Here is a 23860-nt window from a genome sequence, read left to right on the forward strand (position 1 = left end):
TTAGAGACTAACAAATTTAAGGTGCCACAAGTACTCCTCTTCTTTTTGCAGACACAGAATAACATAGCTGCTACTCTGAAACCTATCCTTTAGTGCTAATTTATAGTTCCCAATGGCTAATTGGGAGATATACGTTTAAATTTTTGTATTCCAGAAGGAATCTCTTACTGCACTGTTCCTCAAACAAGTCCAGTGTTTGGCTGAGATTAGACATGATCTGTGCCCTTGGCCAACTGCACTCTCACTGCGTGCAGCTCCAAAGCCACAGTGGCTAATGTATCAAACCTGGATACTTCTCAGCCATCATTAACCAAAATCACTTTTGACAGGGTGCAGAATCCCTAAACTAGCACTGATGGACAGAAAGCCACTCCCTGCTAAATTCTCCTGCTAACATCTCAGCAGAGGCAGGGCATTGGATTGAGGGCTCAATAAAGAGCTCAAGGCAAGATTTGCAAAGGTGTTTAGGTGCCCAAAGATGCAGAAAGGCACCTAGTGGGATTTTTGAAAGCACCTGAGCAGGTTTATTTTGCACTGAAATCAATGGGAGTTGGGCACCTAACCATTCTGAAATCCCACTAGGTACCCTATTCATTGTCAGACATAAATACCTTTGAAAATCTGGCCTTCAGAGGCTTGGACAGATGTTAGCAGGGAACACACTAAATCTGGAACCTCAAGAAAGGCAGCTCTCCATACCACACTGCAAAGATGGAGCTGGTTGGAGCCTGAGCAGCCCATTTAAATTTTATTGTAAGCTTGTTCAACTGGACAATAAAGACATATTATAGTTATAAAAATCACAATGGGCAGCTATCCCTTACAGTGGAAATATACAGTTCAAACACAATTTAAATATCCTGGTAACGCCACCAGCCCACCACTTCCCCAGAAGCCTGGGGGGTGGAGGCAGGTGAAAGCTCCATGTGGAAGGCTCTGGTGTGGGACAGCACTGAAGAGCCCTGCCAGTTTACACAAGCTTTCCATACACAACAGAAAATGAGGGAAAGGCCACTGCTGGAGGCAGGGTATGGGGTTAAATCAAGCAATGATCTTCTCTAGTATTGCAGTACCTCTGCTCCTAGACAGAGACCTAGCCTGAATTCCCTGCAAGTGGTATCTTATACAAGTTGTGTTGATGATTTCATGGAGATTGTCCCGCACTTGCTGGAAAGCAATGAAAAGAGCAGCTTCCCTAGGAAGTGGTTTTATGGCAAGACATGCGGAAATGCAACATCCAGAGAGAAACACTGAGTTAAACAAATGCATTACACATGCTTAAGGCTAAGATTTTGTCATGGAGGTCATGGAAGTCACAGAACCCATGACTTCCAGACACCTTTGGGACTTTTTCGCTTTAGTCCCAGAGTGGCAGGGCTGGAGTTGTCAGCCAACAGGGACTCCCCTGCAGCACTGAGCTGCTGCCATGGGTGACAGGGAGGATCCCCCCACCCCATGGCCCCAAGCCCACAGCTCCCAGCTGCTACCAGCACCAGGGGGGACACCGCACTCTCAGCCACCGTGGGTGGGGGGATCCTGGAGCCCCAGCAGCGGTGTGTGCTGGACCCTCTTCCTTCCCCATTTTGTCATAATTATTTTTAATAAAAGTCAGGGACAGGTCGTGAGCTTCCGTGAATTTTGGTTATTGCCCATGACCTGTCCCTGACTTTCACTAAAAATAACTAAATGGCCCCTCCATCTCTCCCCATTCACTTTGATTTCTTCCAAAAATCCCCAGAGGGGTACTAAATGAATCAGGTTTCATCCCAGGATCTGGGTACTTAAGATTGTGGTGATGAGCCAGTCACATACTTATGGCTAAGTAAGGACATTTCACAAAGAGTGCATCCAGGTGCATTCTTACAGGATGCTTTCATCTGTCAATCTGTGTCTGTGAAATGGACACATTCTTCTTTACCAAGAAAAGATAGCCGAAGGGTTCATTAACTACGTCTGTGGCAAGTAAGATTTCTGTCTGTCTAGAACAAAACTCCTTCTGGGCGCCTGCCACCCACGTTCAAATAGAAAGGAAGGGAGTACCAGATTAATTAGAATATTTTGGTAACATTTTCAGTAGAATTAATTTCAAGCCCATAAAATGGGTTGTGACCTCCCCAGGACCTCAACATGAATTGGATCTCCTTTTTAAAAAGACAGGTACAGCTGTTTGTTGTGGGAAATGTCTCTGGAGCAACAGACTTTACAGCTGTGTAGTGATGAGCATAGATATGTAATGCTGGAGCCTCAGTGAGCTAAATTTAGCAGATAATGTCACTTAGCCCTAGGATTTTAACACCCAGAAAGTGCCATGTGGACAGTAGACAACGTCTTGTTTCTTTATTGGCTACAACTTAAGAGAAAAGACAGCACACATGCAAAGGTATTATATTTATATGAACAGTATAAATATTTAATAAGAGTAGAAGTGAAGTTCTTGGAGGTGGACAACATATTGTGGGATGTGCAGGGGCCCTCGGGATAGGTATCCTGATCCCGGGGAGAGTTATGCCTATCCTGGAGGATCCCTCTTATATTCTGTCGCTCTCTGTCACTGTAGTATCTAGTACTATTTGGCTATTTTAGTGAATGGCATCAGGGATAACAGTTTATTATCTATTTTTGTTCTGAGCTGTTGCAACGGTCACTCTTACATAAACACGTATTGGCTCTTTATCAACAACTGAAACAGCTGCAGGATGAAAAAAGAAAGAAAAACAAAGAAAAGAAAAAGCTTATGAAGAACATGTGACCTGGAAACTGGAGTTAGTTTTGTGTTGCCTTTCATAAGTGTGGTATTAGTCTTTCAGAGGCCCAAAGTATCTGCTCCTCTTCCCATCCTTTTAATTCAGAGTGTAGAATGTATTGACACAGAGATTAAAGATTTTGGGGGTCTGTGAAAGGTGACAGACTGACAATACTGTAAACCACAGTCCTCTCATTATCCACAAATTGAGTATAGTACAGAGCACAGAAAGGGCCCAGCAGTGTAAGCTTCACCCACTTCCAGTGTACCTCACTCTTCTCTAGAGAAGCCACCTCTAGGGTCATGGGAAATCTGCCCTCTGTACCCATTCTGTCCTTGACCTCTCTGCCTAAAATGCCAGCCTCACTGAGATGTGGATTCATGTTCACTAGAAACTAGACCAAAGTCACTAGTTCACATAGGCCAAACAGCCTTTAGAATCATAGAATATAAGGGTTGGAAGGGACCTTAGCAGGTCATCTAGTCCAACCCCTTGCTCAAAGCAGGACCCCTCCCCAATTTTTTGCCCCATATGGCCCCCTCAAGGATTGAACTCACAACCCTGGGTTTAGCAGGCCAGTGCTCAAACCACTGAGCTATCCCTCCCCCCATAGATAAAGTGACTTTTGGTTACTCCCACTCGTGACTAGAGAGTAAATGGGAAGGCTCTAAAGCTCATTAGCAACATCTTGATTTACACCATACACAAAAACTACATCTTTGGCTCATCTAGCAGAGAAGTCCTCTTAGAATGCCATTGCCCTGGGTTCCAATCCCATCTCGGACCTGACTATGGCAGTTCACTGTTTTACTAGTGTCTGCTAGTTTATTTCATGAGGCATACGGTGACCTCTAGTGGCAAGGTGTGCAACATACATATAATTCCTCTCATTTGCTTCTCAGTGATCCTGTGTGAGAAAGTAAAAGAAGTACTTGTGGCACCTTGGAGACTAACCAATTTATTTGAGCATGAGCTTTCATGAGCTACAGCTCACAATTGGTTAGTCTCTAAGGTGACACAAGTACTCCTTTTATTTTTGCGAATACAGACTAACACGGCTGTTACTCTGAAACCTGTGTGAGAAAGGTGAGAGGAAATTCTGATATGTGATATTAGTCCTTTTCCTGTTCTCTACATTTTTGAAAAGGTGAGCTTCAGACCTTCAATCTAAATTCTGGCTAGAAGATTAAGCCAACCAAACCTGATATCCTGCTGTTGGCACCAACCAATACTTGATGCTTCAGAGGAAGGCAAACCACCATGCCTCTTCTGAGTTATGCAAAACTGTACTGTATGTGAATTCCTTCCTGACCCATGCAATGATTAGCTTATGCCCTGCAGTATGAGATTGGTTTATTCTTAATGTGCACAATTATAAAAGATATTATTGGTCATAAAGTCATCCAGGCTATTTTAAATCCTGCAGTCATGAAATACATATATTTGCATGCATTTCACTTCAAACAGATTACTTTTTCTTTTTAAATTTAATGATTTAAAAACCAACACTTGATCTTGCTGGTATATCAGCCACTGGCTGTGTTAGAGCTGAATTCCTGTAGAAGGACTTTCATGTTATTAATATCACTTTGGGTATGATAGGAACCTGTGTTCCATCTGGCTTACTCCTATCCTCCACTTACAGATCAGCACCTACTAAGAACTAAACTGCTCTGAACTGGAGAATTAAAGGGTAACACATATACTTAGCAAAACAGAACAAGCTATTTCTTAGTCTCTTCCACACTATAAATTGAAATTATTTCAGTTAATGTGTCCGAAATTAGTTCTCACTTTTACTTTTAGCTGTTTGGGGATTTTTCTTAAAAAATAATGTTGCTCTTTGGCTTCAAATGACACTTTATGCAAAGAATGAAACTCACACAAGCAGACACACACAAATACACAAAGCCCAAGTAAATTGGTCTCTTTTAGGGAACTTAGTAGGCGTTTGTGAGGGATTACAAATCATTCCTCTAGCATGGGAGAAGGCAGCGCAGCTCTTCTGCAACCACTGTTCTAGCCTCCAGGCTGCAATAGCAACCTCAGCACTTCTCCACAGCATATGTAAAGGTTCCCAGACACTGGATCCACATAAGTATCTATTCAAAAGTCTCTTGCCCTTCTTCTTTACAGCCTTGCATAGTTCCACTTCTGTCCCCCTGCACAGGGCTGCCATGAGGGACTTGCACAAACTGTCCCTACTGCAACACTCTTGAGGATGAGAGAGATCCTGTTTTACTACATATGTGGAGGGGAGAATAGAGAGGCTCCTTAAATCCTCTTCTCCGTTCTTGCCTTCTGTACCAGCACAGGCCAGGAGAGATGCTTTATTTCAGATATTTAAATGACAGATTAGTTTAGGAGCAGAGATGCCATGGCAATGAGAGCTGTTTGGAAACAATAGACAAATAGACCAATTCTGGCCAATTACAGTTTGAAAACTTGCTCACAGCATATGTCCCAATGAATTTTACTTGCTCTTTATACCAGGAAAATCCTGTTTAGAATTGGCAATCATTTAATATAATTTGCTATTGAATGGGCCCATTTGTATTGATTTCATGCAAAGCAGTTTGGTCCCAAGAAAACCTTTCCCTACAATCTGAATTTTCCATTAAGCAAATTGACAGTAATTGGGATGCACTGTATTTTAAATCTTCAAAACGAGCATAGAAAAGTATGTAATCACTTGACAAACAGTCCTAGCTTTGGAGCTGGTCAGCTAGAGAATCAAAGAGTTAGGCACAGGGAGAGGCATTACTTCACTTCTAGTTCATCCCTCAGCCAATGTGGGGTTGATCTCTGCAGCTTGTTTTATTTATGCTTTATCTAGTCCAGTTTTAAATAAAATGTGTAGATGATAGATCTGATCCAAAGCCTACTGAAATCAGTGGGATTTGGATCACATCCACTATGCATGCTTAAATATATCTATGTGTCTTGAGATTTTATACCACTCCCCATCACCAGAGTATCCAAGCCCCTTATAATATGATACATTTAAAATATGCAGGTAGTAACATGGACCTTGTATGTGAATAATACTGGCACCTGAAGGGACATAACTTATCAAGGTCCAGATTCATAGAATAGAATAATAGAATATCAGGGTTGGAAGGGACCTCAGGAGGTCATCTAGTCCCACCCTCTGCTCAAAGCAGGACCAATCCCCAACTAAATCATCCTAGCCAGGGCTTTGTTAAGCCTGACCTTAAAAACCTCTAAGGAAGGAGATTCCACCACCTCCCTAGGTAATCCATTTCAGTGCTTCACCACCCTCCTAATGAAAAAGTTTTTCCTAATATCCAACCTAAACCTCCCCCACATGCAACTTGAGACCATTACTCCTTGTTCTGTCATCTGCTATCGCTGAGAACAGTCTAGATCCATCCTCTTTGGAACTCCCTTTCAGGTAGCTGAAAGCAGCTATCAAATACCCTCTCATTCTTCTCGTCTGCAGATTAAACAATCCCAGTTCCCTCAGCCTCTCCTCATAAGTCATGTGCTCTAGACCCCTAATCATTTTCGTTGCCCTCCACTGCACATTTTCCAATTTTTCCATATCCTTCTTGTAGTGTGGGGCCCAAAACTGGACACAGTGACTCCAGATGAGGCCTCACCAATGTCGAATAGAGGGGAACGATCACATCCCTCAATCTGCTGGCAATACTCCTACTTATACATCCCAATATGCCATTAGCCTTCTTGCAACAAGGGCACGCTGTTGACTCATAACCAGCTTCTCATCTACTGTAACCCTGGCCCCTTTTCTGCAGAATTGACACTCTACTGAGTATCGTCTTATTCTGAAATCTACTGCAGATAAAATATTACTTAATAGAGTGAGGGTGCCAGAGTATAGCCATAAATAATGAAACATCTGCAGCCTACACACAGGCACAGGGCTAAGTGTGGCTACACCTGCAATCACAATGTTCCTGAACAAACAGGCTTGTGTGGTGGGTCTTGCATGTCACCCTAGAAACTTTGTGCTCTTCTTAACTACCAGATGTGCAGCAAAACAACCTGGTGCATTAAGGAGGAAGCATCAGCCTTCACTCTGAATTTTATATTACAACCTTACTTTTATTTAATTCTATATTTAACATTTCCCGAGAGAGAGGACACGTGACAGTGACTTATTTGTGGAATTCCTAGAGAACGGAAACCACATAATAGTGACAAAGTTGTAGATTAAAGTAGATTGTGCTTTGCTATATCTTTCCAAGACAGTTGTTCAGACTATAGAGAAAGGAGGGGCACAAATGCATTCTGTAGCTGCGGAGTTTAAATGTTTAGTGCAGAGGAATAGATGAGCTTAGAGCGGATGCCATTCCCCTAGATATTATCTTTAAATCATTTATGTAATCTCCAAGAAAGATACATAATACAGTAAATGTCACAAAATTACTAGAGCCCCATCAGCAAGTCCAGACTCTTTCCATAGACAGGCAGATTGAGGTAATAACACATGCTCACTGTATAATAAGATACATGCATGCGTACACAGAGACTGACTACAAATTTTACACAAACAGGGCACATTTTTCTATAATTATGTTTGTAAATGCTTACGTAAGAAAGTAAATAAATGGTCACACACTTGTGTAGATGATCTTTCCTATACGGCTGCTTGGTACAAGGCTATCGTCAAGTTACAGCAGCAACCTTCTGGTTCCAAGCTCTACTGCAGCATTTCATGAAAACCCCTGTACCCTACATGGCCTTTATTGTGCAAAGCTATTTGCATGAAAAATAACTGTCCGAACAGGCAGTGCTACAGAGCTATCTTTAGAAGAGAACGAAGACATTAGCACCAGGAAGGGCACCATGGTGCTGCATCCTGATTTCCTTAATGCCGCTCCTGTCGGAAAACTCAACATGTGTCCTTGCAGAAAGGCACAAGGGAGATGAGAGATGCTATACATTTTCCATACATGGGGATACATTTTTTTGATTGGATTCCCACAGTGTGTGGACGCTTTTTGTAAAGTTGCAGAGCTATTAGAAACTCATACCCCCCCTTTTTCAATTAGAAAATGCACCCACGCAGCCATTGGCCACATGCTTTCTTTATAAAGCACTTCCCAAGAATCCTCATTATTATCCAACTCCAAGGCAGAGCTGCTTAGCATCTAGCCACTCAACAGAAACACTAAGAGAAGAGCCATGAAGGTTTAAAATCAATTGCACTGCATTACATCTGATGAAGTGCCTGGAAATAAACAACCCAAATTCAAAAATCCCCAAACCAAACTATCTCCAGCTTAGGGGCTGGAACTAGGGATGTTTGGAGCGGGGAGGGGCTGCCACAGTCCCTGGCTTGAAGTGGTTTCCATCATATACAGGGTTTACAGTTTGGTTCAATGACTCTCACCAGCTCCTATACAAATTGTTCCAACACCTCTGTCTCCAGGAGTCCAAATCCATTGAATTATCTGTTTACTTCACTTTTGCCTTTCATATTAGATCCGTTTTCTACTCTTAACCTTCCAAGTCATTTTATATGTATCGTTGGAAGAAGAACCACTTTACACTACATATTTGATCACCTTATATTCTTAATCATTTGAGCTTCTGTAATATTTATCAAACTTGTAGCTAAGCCAACAAGTCTGATAATTGCATAGGTAAACACTGATTACAACAAATACATTCACAAAATACTCTTCAGTCTATTTCTTACAATAATTCTGTTCCATCAAGTTAGATAAACCATACTAAAATAATAAATGATAATTTCAAATATAAATTAATGTGGCTAATTAAATTAAATGTTTATTTTTGTCCTTTTAAAGTAAATCAGAATTTTGCATTGATTTTGTCTCAGATTCTTTCCCTTTCACATAAATTCTTCTCTAGCTCAGTTTAATATACTTCTTCTTGAATTTGAAATAAATGCTCTATTCATAATACAAGAATTTAGATTGTCATAAATTCTAATTTCAAATTGTCATAACATGTTCTGCTGCAGGCATTTGTCCAGTAATTATTAATGTTGCAGACAAATGCCTGGATGAGACAGCGGGCATGTAGCTGCAGAAAAGCAAACTGAGGCATATGTTTAATGAATCAAAGCAAACTTTCACCAAAATTCAAGGCATCCTTTTCTCAAAGCCATGACAGATGTGTTTTTTCTCCCAACACTTCAAACAGTGCTGGGAGCCCTATAAAGCGTTCATTTAAAAACAACTCTAAAAGTAAACAAACAAAATGTATTATATAAACTTTAGTTCATTATCACTTTCTAAAGTTCATAACCATAGTTGCAAGAAGCAATGAAACAGTAAAAGTTAATGAAACACCAGTGCCTGCCTGAAGCATAAGACAGACTCTTTCAGCTAAAAGAGTCTGTCTGGCTCACATAGTATAAAACTTTATATGTCTGTAGGTTTAAAACAAAATGAAAAAGTACCTGCCTTTCAGATGAATCTGAGGTGCTTTTCCCCTGGAGTTATCCAAGACTGAGTAACCCTAACCCTACATTTACTTCAGAGCCTCAAACTCAGCCTGTGGGCAACTCAGCATCTTGGTGAGGTTTTTGTACACCAATCCCCCTCACATGGTCTGATTTCCAGATAATCTGCTGCCAAAGAGCTCTTTAAGAATTTTTGCGTCACTTTTAGTCAAATAAACTTTATGTTTCACCAGGGCTGCAGCTCAATTTTCCTCCTAGAGGTGGGTAGCTACATTTGTATGTTCTGATCAGTTCAGGAGAGCAGGATCCAGCTAAGACAGGCAGGCTGAAGGTGAGGAGACGCTCACTGTTAAGGCATAATTTTCATGTCTCTGATTACAGCTATAAATAAGGGGATGGTGGTGACAAGAAGATGACAAACAGGGTTAATGATCAGTGAATTAGAAGTGCACAGGTGGGTCTATACGATAAAAAGGTATACTATAAAAAAAGAACTGAGGTCCTAGTTCTAGAATAGAATGGAGAAAGGATGGTTCTTAGACTTCCTTGTTACTGATTACTTACATTATTTTAATGCAGAAATATAAATGGGGGGTGATTTTGTTATAAAATGTGAGGCACAAGTTTTTGAAAAGTGTTTTTCTACTTTAATCAAGACAAGTCACTTCCTCTGTCTCTCCCACACGTCAAAAAAACCTCCAAAACAAAGGCTTTTTCTCCAAGGTACTTCAGTCCAGAGAAAGTCATTGTACAGTCTCAAACTTTACATTGTGTTTATAGAAGATGGAAAAAGCATAAATCAGTGAGTATGTCCCAGTTTGTATGAAGATTTGAAAAAGAAAGCAGAAAATCATAAGGGGGGAAAGAATAGCAAATTTTTAGAAGGAACAACAAAACAGCTGATATAAGTTGCAGTTTGAAAAGATCTGTTCTGAGTAGTTCAGTAATAACAGAAACTCTGACAACAAACAAGCCTAGGGCTATAATTACTGCTTCCCTTCCTCTGACTGCTGGTCCAGGTCCCCTTTGCCGCAGCAGTGGCTATTGGCACCATCTCAAGGACAGTTGTGGTAATGCAACACTGTTAATAAGAAAAGGAGTACTTGTGGCACCTTAGAGACTAACCAATTTATTTGAGCATAAGCTTTTGTGAGCTACAGCTCACTTCATCGGATGCATACTGTGGAAACTGCAGTAGACATTATATACACACAGAGACCATGAAACAATACCTCCTCCCACCCCACTGCCCTTACCAGCAGGACAGTGGGGTGGGAGGAGGTATTGTTTCATGGTCTCTGTGTGTATATAATGTCAAATCCATTGAATTATCTGTTTACTTCACTTTTGCCTTTCATATTAGATCCGTTTTCTACTCTTAACCTTCCAAGTCATTTTATATGTATCGTTGGAAGAAGAACCACTTTACACTACATATTTGATCACCTTATATTCTTAATCATTTGAGCTTCTGTAATATTTATCAAACTTGTAGCTAAGCCAACAAGTCTGATAATTGCATAGGTAAACACTGATTACAACAAATACATTCACAAAATACTCTTCAGTCTATTTCTTACAATAATTCTGTTCCATCAAGTTAGATAAACCATACTAAAATAATAAATGATAATTTCAAATATAAATTAATGTGGCTAATTAAATTAAATGTTTATTTTTGTCCTTTTAAAGTAAATCAGAATTTTGCATTGATTTTGTCTCAGATTCTTTCCCTTTCACATAAATTCTTCTCTAGCTCAGTTTAATATACTTCTTCTTGAATTTGAAATAAATGCTCTATTCATAATACAAGAATTTAGATTGTCATAAATTCTAATTTCAAATTGTCATAACATGTTCTGCTGCAGGCATTTGTCCAGTAATTATTAATGTTGCAGACAAATGCCTGGATGAGACAGCGGGCATGTAGCTGCAGAAAAGCAAACTGAGGCATATGTTTAATGAATCAAAGCAAACTTTCACCAAAATTCAAGGCATCCTTTTCTCAAAGCCATGACAGATGTGTTTTTTCTCCCAACACTTCAAACAGTGCTGGGAGCCCTATAAAGCGTTCATTTAAAAACAACTCTAAAAGTAAACAAACAAAATGTATTATATAAACTTTAGTTCATTATCACTTTCTAAAGTTCATAACCATAGTTGCAAGAAGCAATGAAACAGTAAAAGTTAATGAAACACCAGTGCCTGCCTGAAGCATAAGACAGACTCTTTCAGCTAAAAGAGTCTGTCTGGCTCACATAGTATAAAACTTTATATGTCTGTAGGTTTAAAACAAAATGAAAAAGTACCTGCCTTTCAGATGAATCTGAGGTGCTTTTCCCCTGGAGTTATCCAAGACTGAGTAACCCTAACCCTACATTTACTTCAGAGCCTCAAACTCAGCCTGTGGGCAACTCAGCATCTTGGTGAGGTTTTTGTACACCAATCCCCCTCACATGGTCTGATTTCCAGATAATCTGCTGCCAAAGAGCTCTTTAAGAATTTTTGCGTCACTTTTAGTCAAATAAACTTTATGTTTCACCAGGGCTGCAGCTCAATTTTCCTCCTAGAGGTGGGTAGCTACATTTGTATGTTCTGATCAGTTCAGGAGAGCAGGATCCAGCTAAGACAGGCAGGCTGAAGGTGAGGAGACGCTCACTGTTAAGGCATAATTTTCATGTCTCTGATTACAGCTATAAATAAGGGGATGGTGGTGACAAGAAGATGACAAACAGGGTTAATGATCAGTGAATTAGAAGTGCACAGGTGGGTCTATACGATAAAAAGGTATACTATAAAAAAAGAACTGAGGTCCTAGTTCTAGAATAGAATGGAGAAAGGATGGTTCTTACCAGCAGGACAGTGGGGTGGGAGGAGGTATTGTTTCATGGTCTCTGTGTGTATATAATGTCTTCTGCAGTTTCCACAGTATGCATCCGATGAAGTGAGCTGTAGCTCACGAAAGCTTATGCTCAAATAAATTGGTTAGTCTCTAAGGTGCCACAAGTACTCCTTTTCTTTTTGCGAATACAGACTAACACGGCTGTTAACACTCTGAAAACTGTTAATAAGAGATACCTGAACCCAAATCCTTGCTTTTTCCTGGTAATTCTGTGTGAACATGCTGTAAAAAAGTGTTTTATCAGTTTTTAAACTTGTTGCCTTCTAATTTCTCTACAGCTTTCTTGTTTTTCTATTACTGGCCAGGGTAAATAGCAATGTCTAGCTGGTTTCCTCTTTTACATCACTTTGTCATGTCCCCCTCATACTCTTCTTTCCAAATTAATAGTCCTAGATGTTCTCTGGAGAAAGGGGAGACAAGCACATTTCCCATTCTGCTCCCAGCACTCTATCCCATCCCCAGGAGTCTGAGAGGCTGAAGGCTCATTGTGTCTCACTCACTACATCTTACTTGAGATCTAAGTGGAGTATTTGTATGTATAAAGGGTCTGTTTGCAGACTTAAATCTAGCATTTCAGGGATTATTTTGTTCATGAAAAGAATCCATTCCTTCACTCTCAACCAGAATTCCCAGGTCTCTAATACCAGAATCCTGGAATAGATTTTCCAGGAACTCTGAGTCTACTCTCTCACTGAAAACAGGATCTTTCATCACCGTTTTTGGAGTTTTTTTCCCCTCACTGGTAGAAATATATAAGAATCTGCATGACGTGTCTTTTTAAAAAAATGTTATTTGTTGCTGTATCTCCACTTTACTGTGCTCAGAGCAGACTTTTGCCATGGTTTCTGAACTATTACTGAACACAGTTTGTCTCTGTCTACACTGGTAGTTAAAACTGTGTTCAGCTGCACACACTGAGGACACTCAATGTCAGCAACTGGTAATATATAGACAAAGCTTGAAGGTACACAGAGTGTATTAAGAACATATAGAGAGCATTAACAATTACTTAGCTTGGCTTTTTTGTTCACTTATGGGTTTTTTCCACCCTTTCACTGCAATATATGTATTTTATTTGTTCTGTAAAGTACCTAAAACACTTTGTGGATACTGTATAAATAATAATTGCATCCCAAAAACTGATTATTAATTTATTCATGGACTTTTCTATATCACTCATCACTATATTATCTGACCACTTCACCAATATTAATGACTTTATTTTCAGAACCCCAGAGAAGTGAAAGGATGATATTATTCCTATTTTACAAAAGGACAACTAAGGCACAAAAAAGATTAGGGTCATAAGGCTCAGCTAATGTTGGGTGCCTGATCTGAGATGACATGGGTATGATTTTTCAGAGTACTTAACGTTTTGTAGCAGGTGATGTGTTCAAAGCAGAGTCCCATTGAGTTCAGCTGCAGCAGTGAGTTCAGGTGAAAGCATAATGATTGTCTGATTTTACCCACATAGCTGCTGCTGGGGCATTTGATACACTGGACAAGGTACACCACACGTTGTGTAGGACCCGGGGATCTTGAGAGGTGTGTTGTGGAGCATACTGCTCATCGTAGCAGTGGAGATAACAGTGGCAGGTTTTGCATATGTTGATATTCTGGCAGTAAGAGTGCCCTGTAAGAGTGTCAGTCAGAGGGCTGCCTGGGTACTCTTTTTTGTGTCACTCAGGAAGCATGTGGAAGATCTGTGGAGTGGGTTTGAAGTAAATTAAGCTAAACTGAATTAAGGCAACTTCAATTCTGAATGAGTGTTCACACAAGGGTTCAGGGCAGTTTAACAAATCCATTTTAAATTCACATATTTAATTAATTCAGTTTAAATTTCCTGAGTGTTCCTGTGTAGACAAACCCTTGGTCTTGCTGTCTACCCCCTAGTCTCCTTGTCCCCATATATTCCCTCCACTCCTGTCCACTCCACCCAGGTCCAGCTGTTGCCCCATCTATATCTGAGTCCGGCAGCTGCCTCCTCCACACTGCCTAGATGCTGCCAAGGGACCATTGGAAGCACAGGAAAAACAATATCCTTGTTTTCAGTTCTGATGCCTGGTGCCACAGCAATGGGGAATTAGCAGTTTCACGGAACGTCCCATTCAGCCCCTGGAGCACTGAACTGGAGCATGCTAAGCACAAATGGAATCTCAGAAGAGTTTAGCTGCCAAACTCTAAGAAGTCTCTTCTGAGTGTGTGCAAACAGATTTTTTCAAAGGCTTATAACTTGGCCAAGTTTGGGTGGATTTTCAAGGGAAAAGCAAAAAACACATGCCTTGGACCAGGGAGACTCCCTACCATATTTCAAGTCTTTACTCCAAAAGCATGGGGGAGTCTAAAGCTTTCCAGCAAAAAAGTTGTAAGAAACAAATATTTAACATGGGCAAAACAAATTTTTTCACGAATCAACTTCCCAGAAATGGCTGAACCATTTTATTGGAACCTTTAAAAAAAAAAAAAAGAAAGAAAGAAAAGAAAGTCTAAGGCAGACACCCTACATTGAAAATTTCAACCTGAACAGGATGATTAGTTGGGAACTCTATGAGTTTTATCTTGTAGCATTTTCCTGAAGCATAGGCTTCCCACCAGAAGAGGGGGATATAACCTTAAGTTACCTGCCCTGGGCCCAAGTAGAGCCTACACCAGAATTTGTAACTGATCTTAGGAGGAAGTTGCAGGCCCCAGTCTGGTGTTTAGAACACCTTCCTTGAGTGCAAAATTAAACGGTCATTGCTACAACAAGATACCACAGGGAAACAGAATATGAAGTTCAATCTCAGTTCTAGTCCAGCAGGACATGGGTGCAAATCACATTTACATTATGCGTGAGAAGAAAATGTACATAGGTAGGTGGCTTTGCAAGAACCCTGGATGAAAAATTCAGGACCTGCTTAGGTGTGAGGCATGTCCTGCCCTCCCCACATAGCAGGGCATTGTCGTAACATGTTGTAGGCAGGGACCTTCCGTGAACTATCACATGGAAAAGTGTTATGGTTATAGTCATAAAAGTTAGAGAAGGAATGCACCTCACCATCAGCCATTCCATGTGAAATTCAAAGATCTTTCTCTCCATGTGCAAACCGTATATCAGGGATACAACTAAGCTAGATAAGGAGAGAACTCTGAGGTGTTTGGCTTCTCTCCCCCTCCAGCCTCAACATTCTGTTACCAACTGGTTATGAATGTTTCCTTGTAATCTGGATTTACAGTCCCTTACAGACAAAGTTTCTCTTGCCCTAAAATTGTACATTGAGCAGGCCAGATTTATTCATAGATTTGTATTCCATTAATTGAAATGCAGAGTTTTAATCCTAATCCTCTCTTCTCTGATCCAGCCGCTAAAAACTGACTTGAGAAAAACAAAATGTTCCTCATTTAAACTGTCCCATCAAACCAGACTGAAGAAGTGCTAGGCCCATACCTGGCACACCAACTCGCTCCATGCCACAAATATATTTCTGTGCATGTGAGAAGAGACTGAGGTTCTTTTGGGACCATGAGCACTCTCAAGCTGTTCATGACACCAGAATCTGTTTTTTATAACGTATCTTGAGGCTTATCAATGTTTTCTCTGGCTGGCTCCATTCTTAATTCTAACACTGAAGGTTGCCATTCACATCACCACCTTTTGCTTTAGGACAAAGGGGCAGCATGGTCTGGTAAATTGATGATGAACCTCTGACCCAGGAACTACCAAACTGCAGTCATTTCATCACTCTGTGCCTCAGCTCTCCCATCTGTAAAATTAGGGACACCTTAAGTGATGCAGGACATTCCAATTAAGAATTTAAAAAAAACACTGAACTTTCTGTACAATTCTTTAATAATTTGCATCTAAAAATGACCAGGTTTCTGTTGGATTAGACTTAAAGATGAGGGACAGTTGCCTACTTATGTTAGCAGCAAATAGATCATTAAAGTCAGATACAAATATAAAAAACACTGGAGGGAGGGTTGGAATCAATTTTCTTCAGTTTTGCTGTTGTTGTGGAAGTTCCATGTATGCTGCGATGCCCTAAACTCTTGCCTCAGGAGAGCACACTTAATCATTTATTATTTGATGGCACCCAAAAGAACACTCTACTTTGCCAGAGATACAGGGCCCACTGTCCCCAGAGATTAGTAGGGACATTTTACATCTACTACACTATCACCAGGAGCTGGTAGAGGGGAATCTATTTATACATACGAATTTTAACCACCATTTCAGATGTTGCAATTTAAAAAAAAAGACAAAATGTCAGTGTTGTTTAATAGTCAACAAATCACCAATAGCTAAGGGGGCTGATCTGTTTTATTAGATAAAAATGGCCATTGACAGAGCAGTACAACAAAGAGCACTGCATAAGAACATATAGAGAAAAAACAGGAGCATGCAACTCCTGGTTGCTGTCAGTGGCAGAAAACGGGAATCCAACTATTGAAAATTCCTGTGACAATTCAAGTAACTCGACACACAGCATCCTAGTAGTCTCCCTGTTGGCCTCAAAGTACAGTAAAGGTATGGCTACACTTCACACTAGAGTGGTAATTGTCAGCTGCAGGAGACATTCCCATGCTAGCTGCGATCAAGCTTGAAAGCTAAGAACGAGTGTAACCAGTGCTTAATTTGTTTGGCAGTTTGTAGCCCCGGCACCTCTGGGCTTGCTGCATCAGCTATGAATGTAAAACTATTGCCTGAGCCACAGCACCTCTTTCATTACAAATTAAGCGCTGGTGTAACACTGCTGTGACTGGGTATCTGTGCTGAGTAGACACCCAGTGGTTTGGAGGGGTTCATACTCCAGGAGGCAAGCCCCTCCCCCCACAGCTACCCTCCTTTTTAGTGCACTAGCTGGATCAGACCTAACATGGGCATCTCCCTGAGCTAGAAATTACACTTCCATCTTGAAGCAGACATACCCTTACACACATTGGTATAGCCTACTGAAAGCTGTTGATTTAACAATGCTTGGAGTGATCAAAGTAGAGGGAAGAACTGGAATATATTTCTCTCCCCTATCCCCCTGCAAAGATTTTAGAGCAGCAGTGAGTGTAGATAGAATACTGCTTCTGCCAGACTGGCTTCATTTTACATGGCCTGTTTGAACCATCAGAATGTTCTGTGCTTTTTGAAAGGGGGGGGGGGGAGGAGAGAACCCAAGCTATTGTATAAACTGTACTAGGAAACATCCGGGCAAGGACAGCAGAGATAAGCTCACACCGGACAATAGTTTAAAATATTCCAAATTAAACAAAAATGGGCTTGAACACAGTTTAAGCTTGTCAAACTCAAACAGAGCTGGCATAGGCAAAAAATGCTCTTCACTGTATCTCAAAAGAAGTTAACTCCTTTTGATGGCTATAATCGAGTGGTAAACATGCAACATCAAAAGCAAAAAACTTTAAGTGACTAGGATATTGAACTTTAAGAAAAAGCCCATGAGCCTTAGCATACTTCAGAACCACATTCAACCAAGAAAATTGCTTACTTGCCGCAGTTAAGGTAGTTTGTGTGTGTACATTAGTGCTTTTTTGTATGGGTGGGGTTTGGACAAGCACATATGAATGTGCTTTATAAACATGAAGCAAAACAGAGACCACCTCCTGTCTGCTGTGTAATGCAGCCTTCCACAGATTTTTGTAGAAATCAAGGACAATCCATTTTTCCAGAGGTAATCCCAGAGGAAATCCAAGGATTGGGTGTTTGAAATCTGGGAACACATGCACTGGAATGCTTATATACTAGCTTCAAATTTCTGTTGTGACTAATACTATCAGAAGGAAAGGTGCAAGCAATTCTGTTTACAGCTAAGTCTTTTGCTTGTCTTTACACCATGAATTTTTAATGAGCCTTACTTGAGGTGAAAAAATATTTTGAGGGAAGTATGTCAGTAACAGAAGCTGAATTTGGAACCCCAAGAATCCCATTTGTTGCTTGTACTTAGGTTAGTAGGACTGTTCTTTTCTGTCAATATTCTCTTCACTTTGTCCAACCCCACCTTTCTCCCTTCCCCTGCATGGAGTGAGTAAGGACTCCATGCAGAACAGCACAAGCCATTGTCACAGAGGTCATGGTAGGCAGTTTAACAGCTTGGGCTTGATTTGATCCACGCATTTACATTGTGCTCATCACCTTGGTATTTAAGTGCCTGTAGTGTGAATGTCTTCTCCCATGCTGTGTACAGATGGAGAGCCTTTATGTCAACTATGGAGAAGATAAAGCAACATGGCTTGTTGAGCTGCTAGTGTTTTGGCTCCCCAAGAGTTGTTTATGGGTCATTAACATCTTTCCCATCCAATGAAGTTACATGTAGCTAATTTATAAAAGAAAACAGCTATACCCATAACTCCAGAAAGTTTTTTTTATTCAAAAGCTTCATAGCACCATCTAGTTGAAGATGTCCAAATAAAATGCAGTAATTAAAAACCCAGTTTTACTAGAGCACCATATTCTTTAACTTTGCCTGGGATCATATTTATTATGGTTGTCCTTGCTAATCCTACAGGAGTGTTATTTTTCAGTGAGTACAGATTAACACACACCAGAATCAGTCTGTCATACTTGGGTAGGGAAGAGCAGGAAGCAAGTCAGACTAAGTACATTTGGTAAAAGGCTCAATGCTGCTGGAATAGGAAACCATTCCAGAAAAATTACTAGAAGAAAATAGAACCATCTCTGTACACCTACCTCCTTAAGACCAACTCCTATTATGCAGAAAACCAAAAATGTGAATAGCTCTCTAGAAACAAAATGAAGCCAATACTGAATCTGGACACTTATAGTACAAATAAAAACATGAAAGACTAATTATAAACATTTTGCTGTACTTTTCTTAATATCACTCAGCTAATTAGCCTAAAATTTGGCCATCTACAACCCTCCCCCCTGTGGCAAGCACTGGTCAAAACAGTTTGACAGAGTTATGTTCATTATTAAAAAGATAAAAATCCAAACTGCCATTGAAAGCAATTCTACAGTATCATGATGAGGTGGGTAAATTTTGTGCGCGCACACAGAGTAGCCCGACAGCTTTTTTTATTCAGCCATTCAGTAAAGCGCTATTTCCCAAAGAGATCCCTAGCATACATTTAAAGATTGTAAATGCTGCATGCTTGGTCTTATCATTTGGCTATGGCTTCCAGTCTCTGGGATTCTCTATCACATCTACTTCTGGTTGACCATTAGGAGGCAAGTACTGTGCAGTTCACTTGGCTAATGCACCCATGGGGTCCCATGCCGGCAAGACAATGGGTTCCTGCTGCATCACTGCTAAGATGTCTTCTGGCACATGCTTCTTATCCACCACCACTTCATATACATACTCAGAAAACCAGTCATCAGACATGAGCAGGTAACCTGGAGATAAAAAACAAAGTAGGTTACTAACAAAGAGGCATGGATCTTATGCAAAATTGTATCATGTCCAACAACTTCATACTGTCAATCAAACAGGATAATCATATTTCCACAGCAACTTTCATGACAGTCTTGGAGACTTCAATTTTCTGTTCCTTTAGTTATTCTGAACTATCTGGTTAAATAGATTTTAGCTATGACAGAGACTTGGATCAACAAGCCTAAATAGGAAGAAAGTTTGACTAGAGTGTCTTGGACAGGAAATCCTGAAAACAGTTTTGCAAATACAGGCATCTTAGTGCAAGGAAGAGACTATCTGTACTGAACAAGAGAGGGTCTGAGCCAGAACAAAAGGATTTCTAATCTGGGCAACAAACAGCAGTCCTGGGGCATAGATCATCCTTACACAGAAGGCAGTGGAGGCTCATTTTATAATCGCTCAGTCATATGTTGCTGTTCTAATGGACATCAAGAATATACTAAATACATTCCTGATTGTTTAGGCTAAACTTCAGACTGTTTTATCCATGCTTATTAACCACTCCAGTTTTCTGGACAAGAAAGCCCAGATCTCAGTTTCAGGGGATGGAGAGAATGTGTGCGTCCATATTTCGATGCTAATTTCTTCCCTCAAACACGAAGCCACTGAGACACCCTCTGGCTGAAATAAATCTTGAGGATAAACTGCACCTCATTTTTACACCCTTCCCTCTTTATGAGGCTCTGGCTGGGAATCTTAATGCAAGATCCTTCTACCTGTATAAAGAAGAAAATCCTACATCTAAAAACATCTTTGCTTTCAGCATTATCCTGCTCTCTGAAACAAATCATTTAAGACATTACACACCACCCCATTCCAGGGAACTCAGCATGTATTGAGAATGTGTGCCGTCAGGGCGAGGGAGGCTATATTTGATAGAAGACAGATGAAGCTTTGTGTAATAAAGTTTCTCATGTCCCTACAATTATCACCACACAATCAAATGAAACAAGAAAATGCCCAAAGAATATGGACAATAAGTGCATCTATCTACACCATCTTGTTTCTAAAGCAAGAGATCAGATTGAATTCCCATAAATTAAAAAGCCTATCAATTGTAATGCGAGCTAGAAGCTGGTTTGGTGGTACTGCCAAGGGAAGCTGCCTTGATTGTTCTCTCTTCAGGATATGAGTTCTTGGGACACAAAAAACCTCACTCCTGACAGCCAACAAGTAATTGCACTCTGTGAGGATAATGAACTCCCTGCCTCTGTGGCTGTTGACATTCTGCATGTCGGAGCTGGACTGTACTGATTGGGATCACAGCGTCCGAACAAGGAGGAAGTGCCAAGTAAAACTTCAGAACATGTGAACAGGGATGGTCACTGTTGCTTGAGAAGGCCTGTAGCCAGGGTCACAGAGAAAGCCATAATTTTCTTCATTAAATGGAATTATTCCCATGCCTCAAGGGAAACAATATACATATCCTGACCTGCACATCCTGTCCAAACAGAACCCAAGGCTCTGCATTCCAGCTAAGTGGGATAAGCAGAGGATAGTGAGTTTTGATTGTATTTCAGGGCAGAAACCAGCAGTGAAGCCCCCCTAGGCCCATCCACCTATCAGTCTAGTGTTTCTACTCTAGCCATGTCTGTTTAGAGAGAGAACAGAGGTTCTGGCATAGTATCTGTGTTCTGACAAGAGGCTCACCAGGGCCTAACAGATGACTGCCCAATAAGTACGGTATGACATTTAGTTCTCAGGTACCACCCTAGCACAAAGCTGCTCCATGTTTCCCACTTCTTCCCCCAAGAAAAGCTGAATGAAGGGATCATTTTATTAGGAAGAGCCAACCAAGGAAGGTTGGTCCAGTGGTTTGGGCACTAGACTCGGAAGACCCAGGCAAAAGTCCCTGCTTTGCCAGACACCCACTTTCACACAGGAAAAGCCACTTAGCCTCTCTGTGCCTCAGTTCCCCATCTGTACAATGGGACTGCCATATTTCACAGGAGTGGGAGGATAAAAAAGGTTCTGAGGTGCTCAGACACTACAGTCAAGTTCCTAGGATAGAGAAAGAATGAGACTGTAGTAAAGATGCTAGGAACAAAAGCAGGAGGAGCGCGCCAAAAGGGATGACAAACTAACAACAGTTTACATGGCTGCCAGCTGAAGACTTACAGTAAGAAAGGCTTCTCTTTGTGCCAAAGTAGACAGAGACCCCTGTCGAACAGATGGGATAACATGATTCAATGTTCATTCAGCGTTCACCTTTGGAGACCATCTCCTTGGTTTTAAAAAGAGGTCTGATTGGAGATGCTGGGTTCAGACTTAGGTAACACTGTACTGATACAAAGAGCGAGCAGAGTTAAACTCATCTGCAAGGCTGATAAAGTGACCAATAAAACGTAGCATAGAAAGTTTTGCTGGAAGGAAATCTGTCTTATCTCAAACAAAAAAACAACACCCCATACAATATTTGGCAGGAACTGCATTTGTTCCTTGAGAAAAACTAAAGAGATTCCAAGAAAACAAGAGCATTACAAGAGAATCATATCATTAGGGAATATTTAGGAGAGGTGAGGTTCACTGTTCCACGGGCTCACTGTCCCCCACTACAAGCCCCCTAGTGATGGTTCTGCTCTCTGGACACAGGCAGACAATAGTGGATGTGTTTAAATTGCTCCCCACTTTCAGCAGCTACATAATGTGAAGGCTCCTCTTTTTGGTCCAGCCTTCACTTCCAGGATTAAGCAAGTCTAGGAAGACTGGTGGCTGTTGGGTACCCCACCACACAAGCTGTGTAAAGGGATCCAACTGGATAATATGGGTCCAAAGAAAAGGGTGTATATGGGGGAATGCCAGTAGTTTCTATATCCCACTATAACTTTAGCCTCCTCATGGCCTGAAAGACTAATCTCTGCTGTACTGTTTCAAGTGGTACCCTTTGACATCCTGCTCAAGAAACAGTGAAGTTTGGGCCTATTTTTATCCCAAACCTCCAACTGGGTCTCAAATGTTACGTGCCAAGTGTAATGTAATTCTTGGACTCTTCCCTAGTGATGGACACTGGTGCTCTGTATTGGGTTTATCCATGCACAGCTTTAAAGGAACATGCTGTGAGAAGGTGCTGCCCAAATCCTTCCTGAGATAAAGACACAAGGCTTTCTGCCAGGCTCACTCAGCCGTCTAGCAAGTGTGCTGGGGTATCAGAGTTCAAATCCCAAGCTCCCTGGGCCAGCAGGGGCTGAAGCTGAAAAGGCAGAGATGGGGATGAAGCACCGTGCCTAATGCCGCTCAAGTAACCACTTGTGGTCAATGCCCAAGGAAGAGCTGATAGGCTCTAAAGGAATATGTCTAGTTGCTCTCAGATAAAAGGAAGCTTGTTGTGACCCACAGATGAGAAAACTGTTCTAGGGTTTACCACCCCAAAATGTTTCCTTGAACCAAAGAAACAGTTCAAACCAGCTAGGTCTGATGGAACATTTTAAAGTATAAGGAAATTTCCCAGACAACTCCCTGACCTAAGAAAACACACAGGCAATAAGCAAGACTCTAAAGAAAGGTTGCATCTTATGAAACAGCAGATGAATGACAGTAACCCATCCCTAAGGATGTTGTGTTCACGTGTTGTGTGCACACATCCATGTCAGGAACATGGAAACAGATTTACATCCCCTGTACAAAACAGTGCAACACTTTACAGTAAGACAACTCATTTTGGAATTCTAATGGAATAGTTGAGCTCCTATAAAATACACATAGAAGAACTCATTGATCAAAATGAGTTCATGTTTGTAATAAAGTGACATTTGAGGCAGTAACTAGGTGTTGCTGCTTATAAAAAAAGCAGCTTAAGCTGCCATGCTGGCAGACTACAAGCTCCAGAGAGTAAATCTTGAGCAACGTGAGTGATCTGGTTAGCTTTCAGCTTGTTATTTTTAAAGTCTAAAAGTCTGAAGTGCTATACATTGTCATCTTATGTAGTTACAACAGGTTATTGTTTGGTTGACTTTGGATTTTAGTACGGTTGTGAAGGAGACAAACGGAGAGCCAGGAATAGCAGAGGCTCTTCCTACACGGACCTGTCCAGGTACCACAGTCCTCCCCGGTAGCTCCCACCAATGTTGCAGCCTGGTGTCCATTTTCACAGCTCTGCCAACGCACTTTACATTTTAAGTGCGGAAGGGTTACAGTTATACTCATGAGTAATGGCTGCCTTTTGGACTTAAATGGGTCTATCCTACATCAAGGTTTTGAAATAAGGATGTATGCCCTCTAAGCACTCAGACCAATTAAATTTCACTTCAAAGCCACAAACTTTCTGGCTAGGCAGAAGGCAAGTGCAAAGTTGCTAATAATTGACCTGAATGCGAGCACCATTAACTTTACAGAAGCCTTTTCCCTTACACTGTTCTAGGAGCATTGTCCCCAAAGAATGCCTATACTCAGCATGTTCAACTTTACACGA

At 41.0% G+C, this 23860-nt stretch overlaps 2 protein-coding genes across 4 annotated transcripts in view; both read right to left on the minus strand.

The window, feature by feature from the left end:
* The window catches only part of SLC6A4 (solute carrier family 6 member 4), a 42879-nt gene extending 33549 nt beyond the window's left edge, over positions 1 to 9330 (minus strand). Inside the window, exon 1 of one of the 2 annotated variants that reach the window (XM_075120829.1) lies at positions 9167 to 9330. The gene's annotated coding sequence lies outside the window, so the exon portion shown is untranslated. Of the gene's footprint in view, positions 1 to 9162 lie in introns of both variants that reach the window. The other variant, XM_048823694.2, reaches the window with a different exon arrangement.
* A 9073-nt stretch (positions 9331 to 18403) lies between these two features.
* Positions 18404 to 23860, minus strand: part of BLMH (bleomycin hydrolase) — a 37101-nt gene continuing 31644 nt past the window's right edge. For both annotated transcript variants that reach the window (XM_048824122.2, XM_048824123.2), the window contains exon 12: positions 18404 to 19412. In XM_048824122.2, coding sequence (XP_048680079.1) covers positions 19261 to 19412 — 152 coding nt within the window. In that variant the 3' untranslated portion in view covers positions 18404 to 19260. The remainder of the gene's footprint in view (positions 19413 to 23860) is intronic.

The sequence above is a fragment of the Caretta caretta genome, chromosome 17 (genome assembly GCF_965140235.1).
Source record: "Caretta caretta isolate rCarCar2 chromosome 17, rCarCar1.hap1, whole genome shotgun sequence".
Lineage (NCBI taxonomy): Eukaryota > Metazoa > Chordata > Testudines > Cheloniidae > Caretta > Caretta caretta.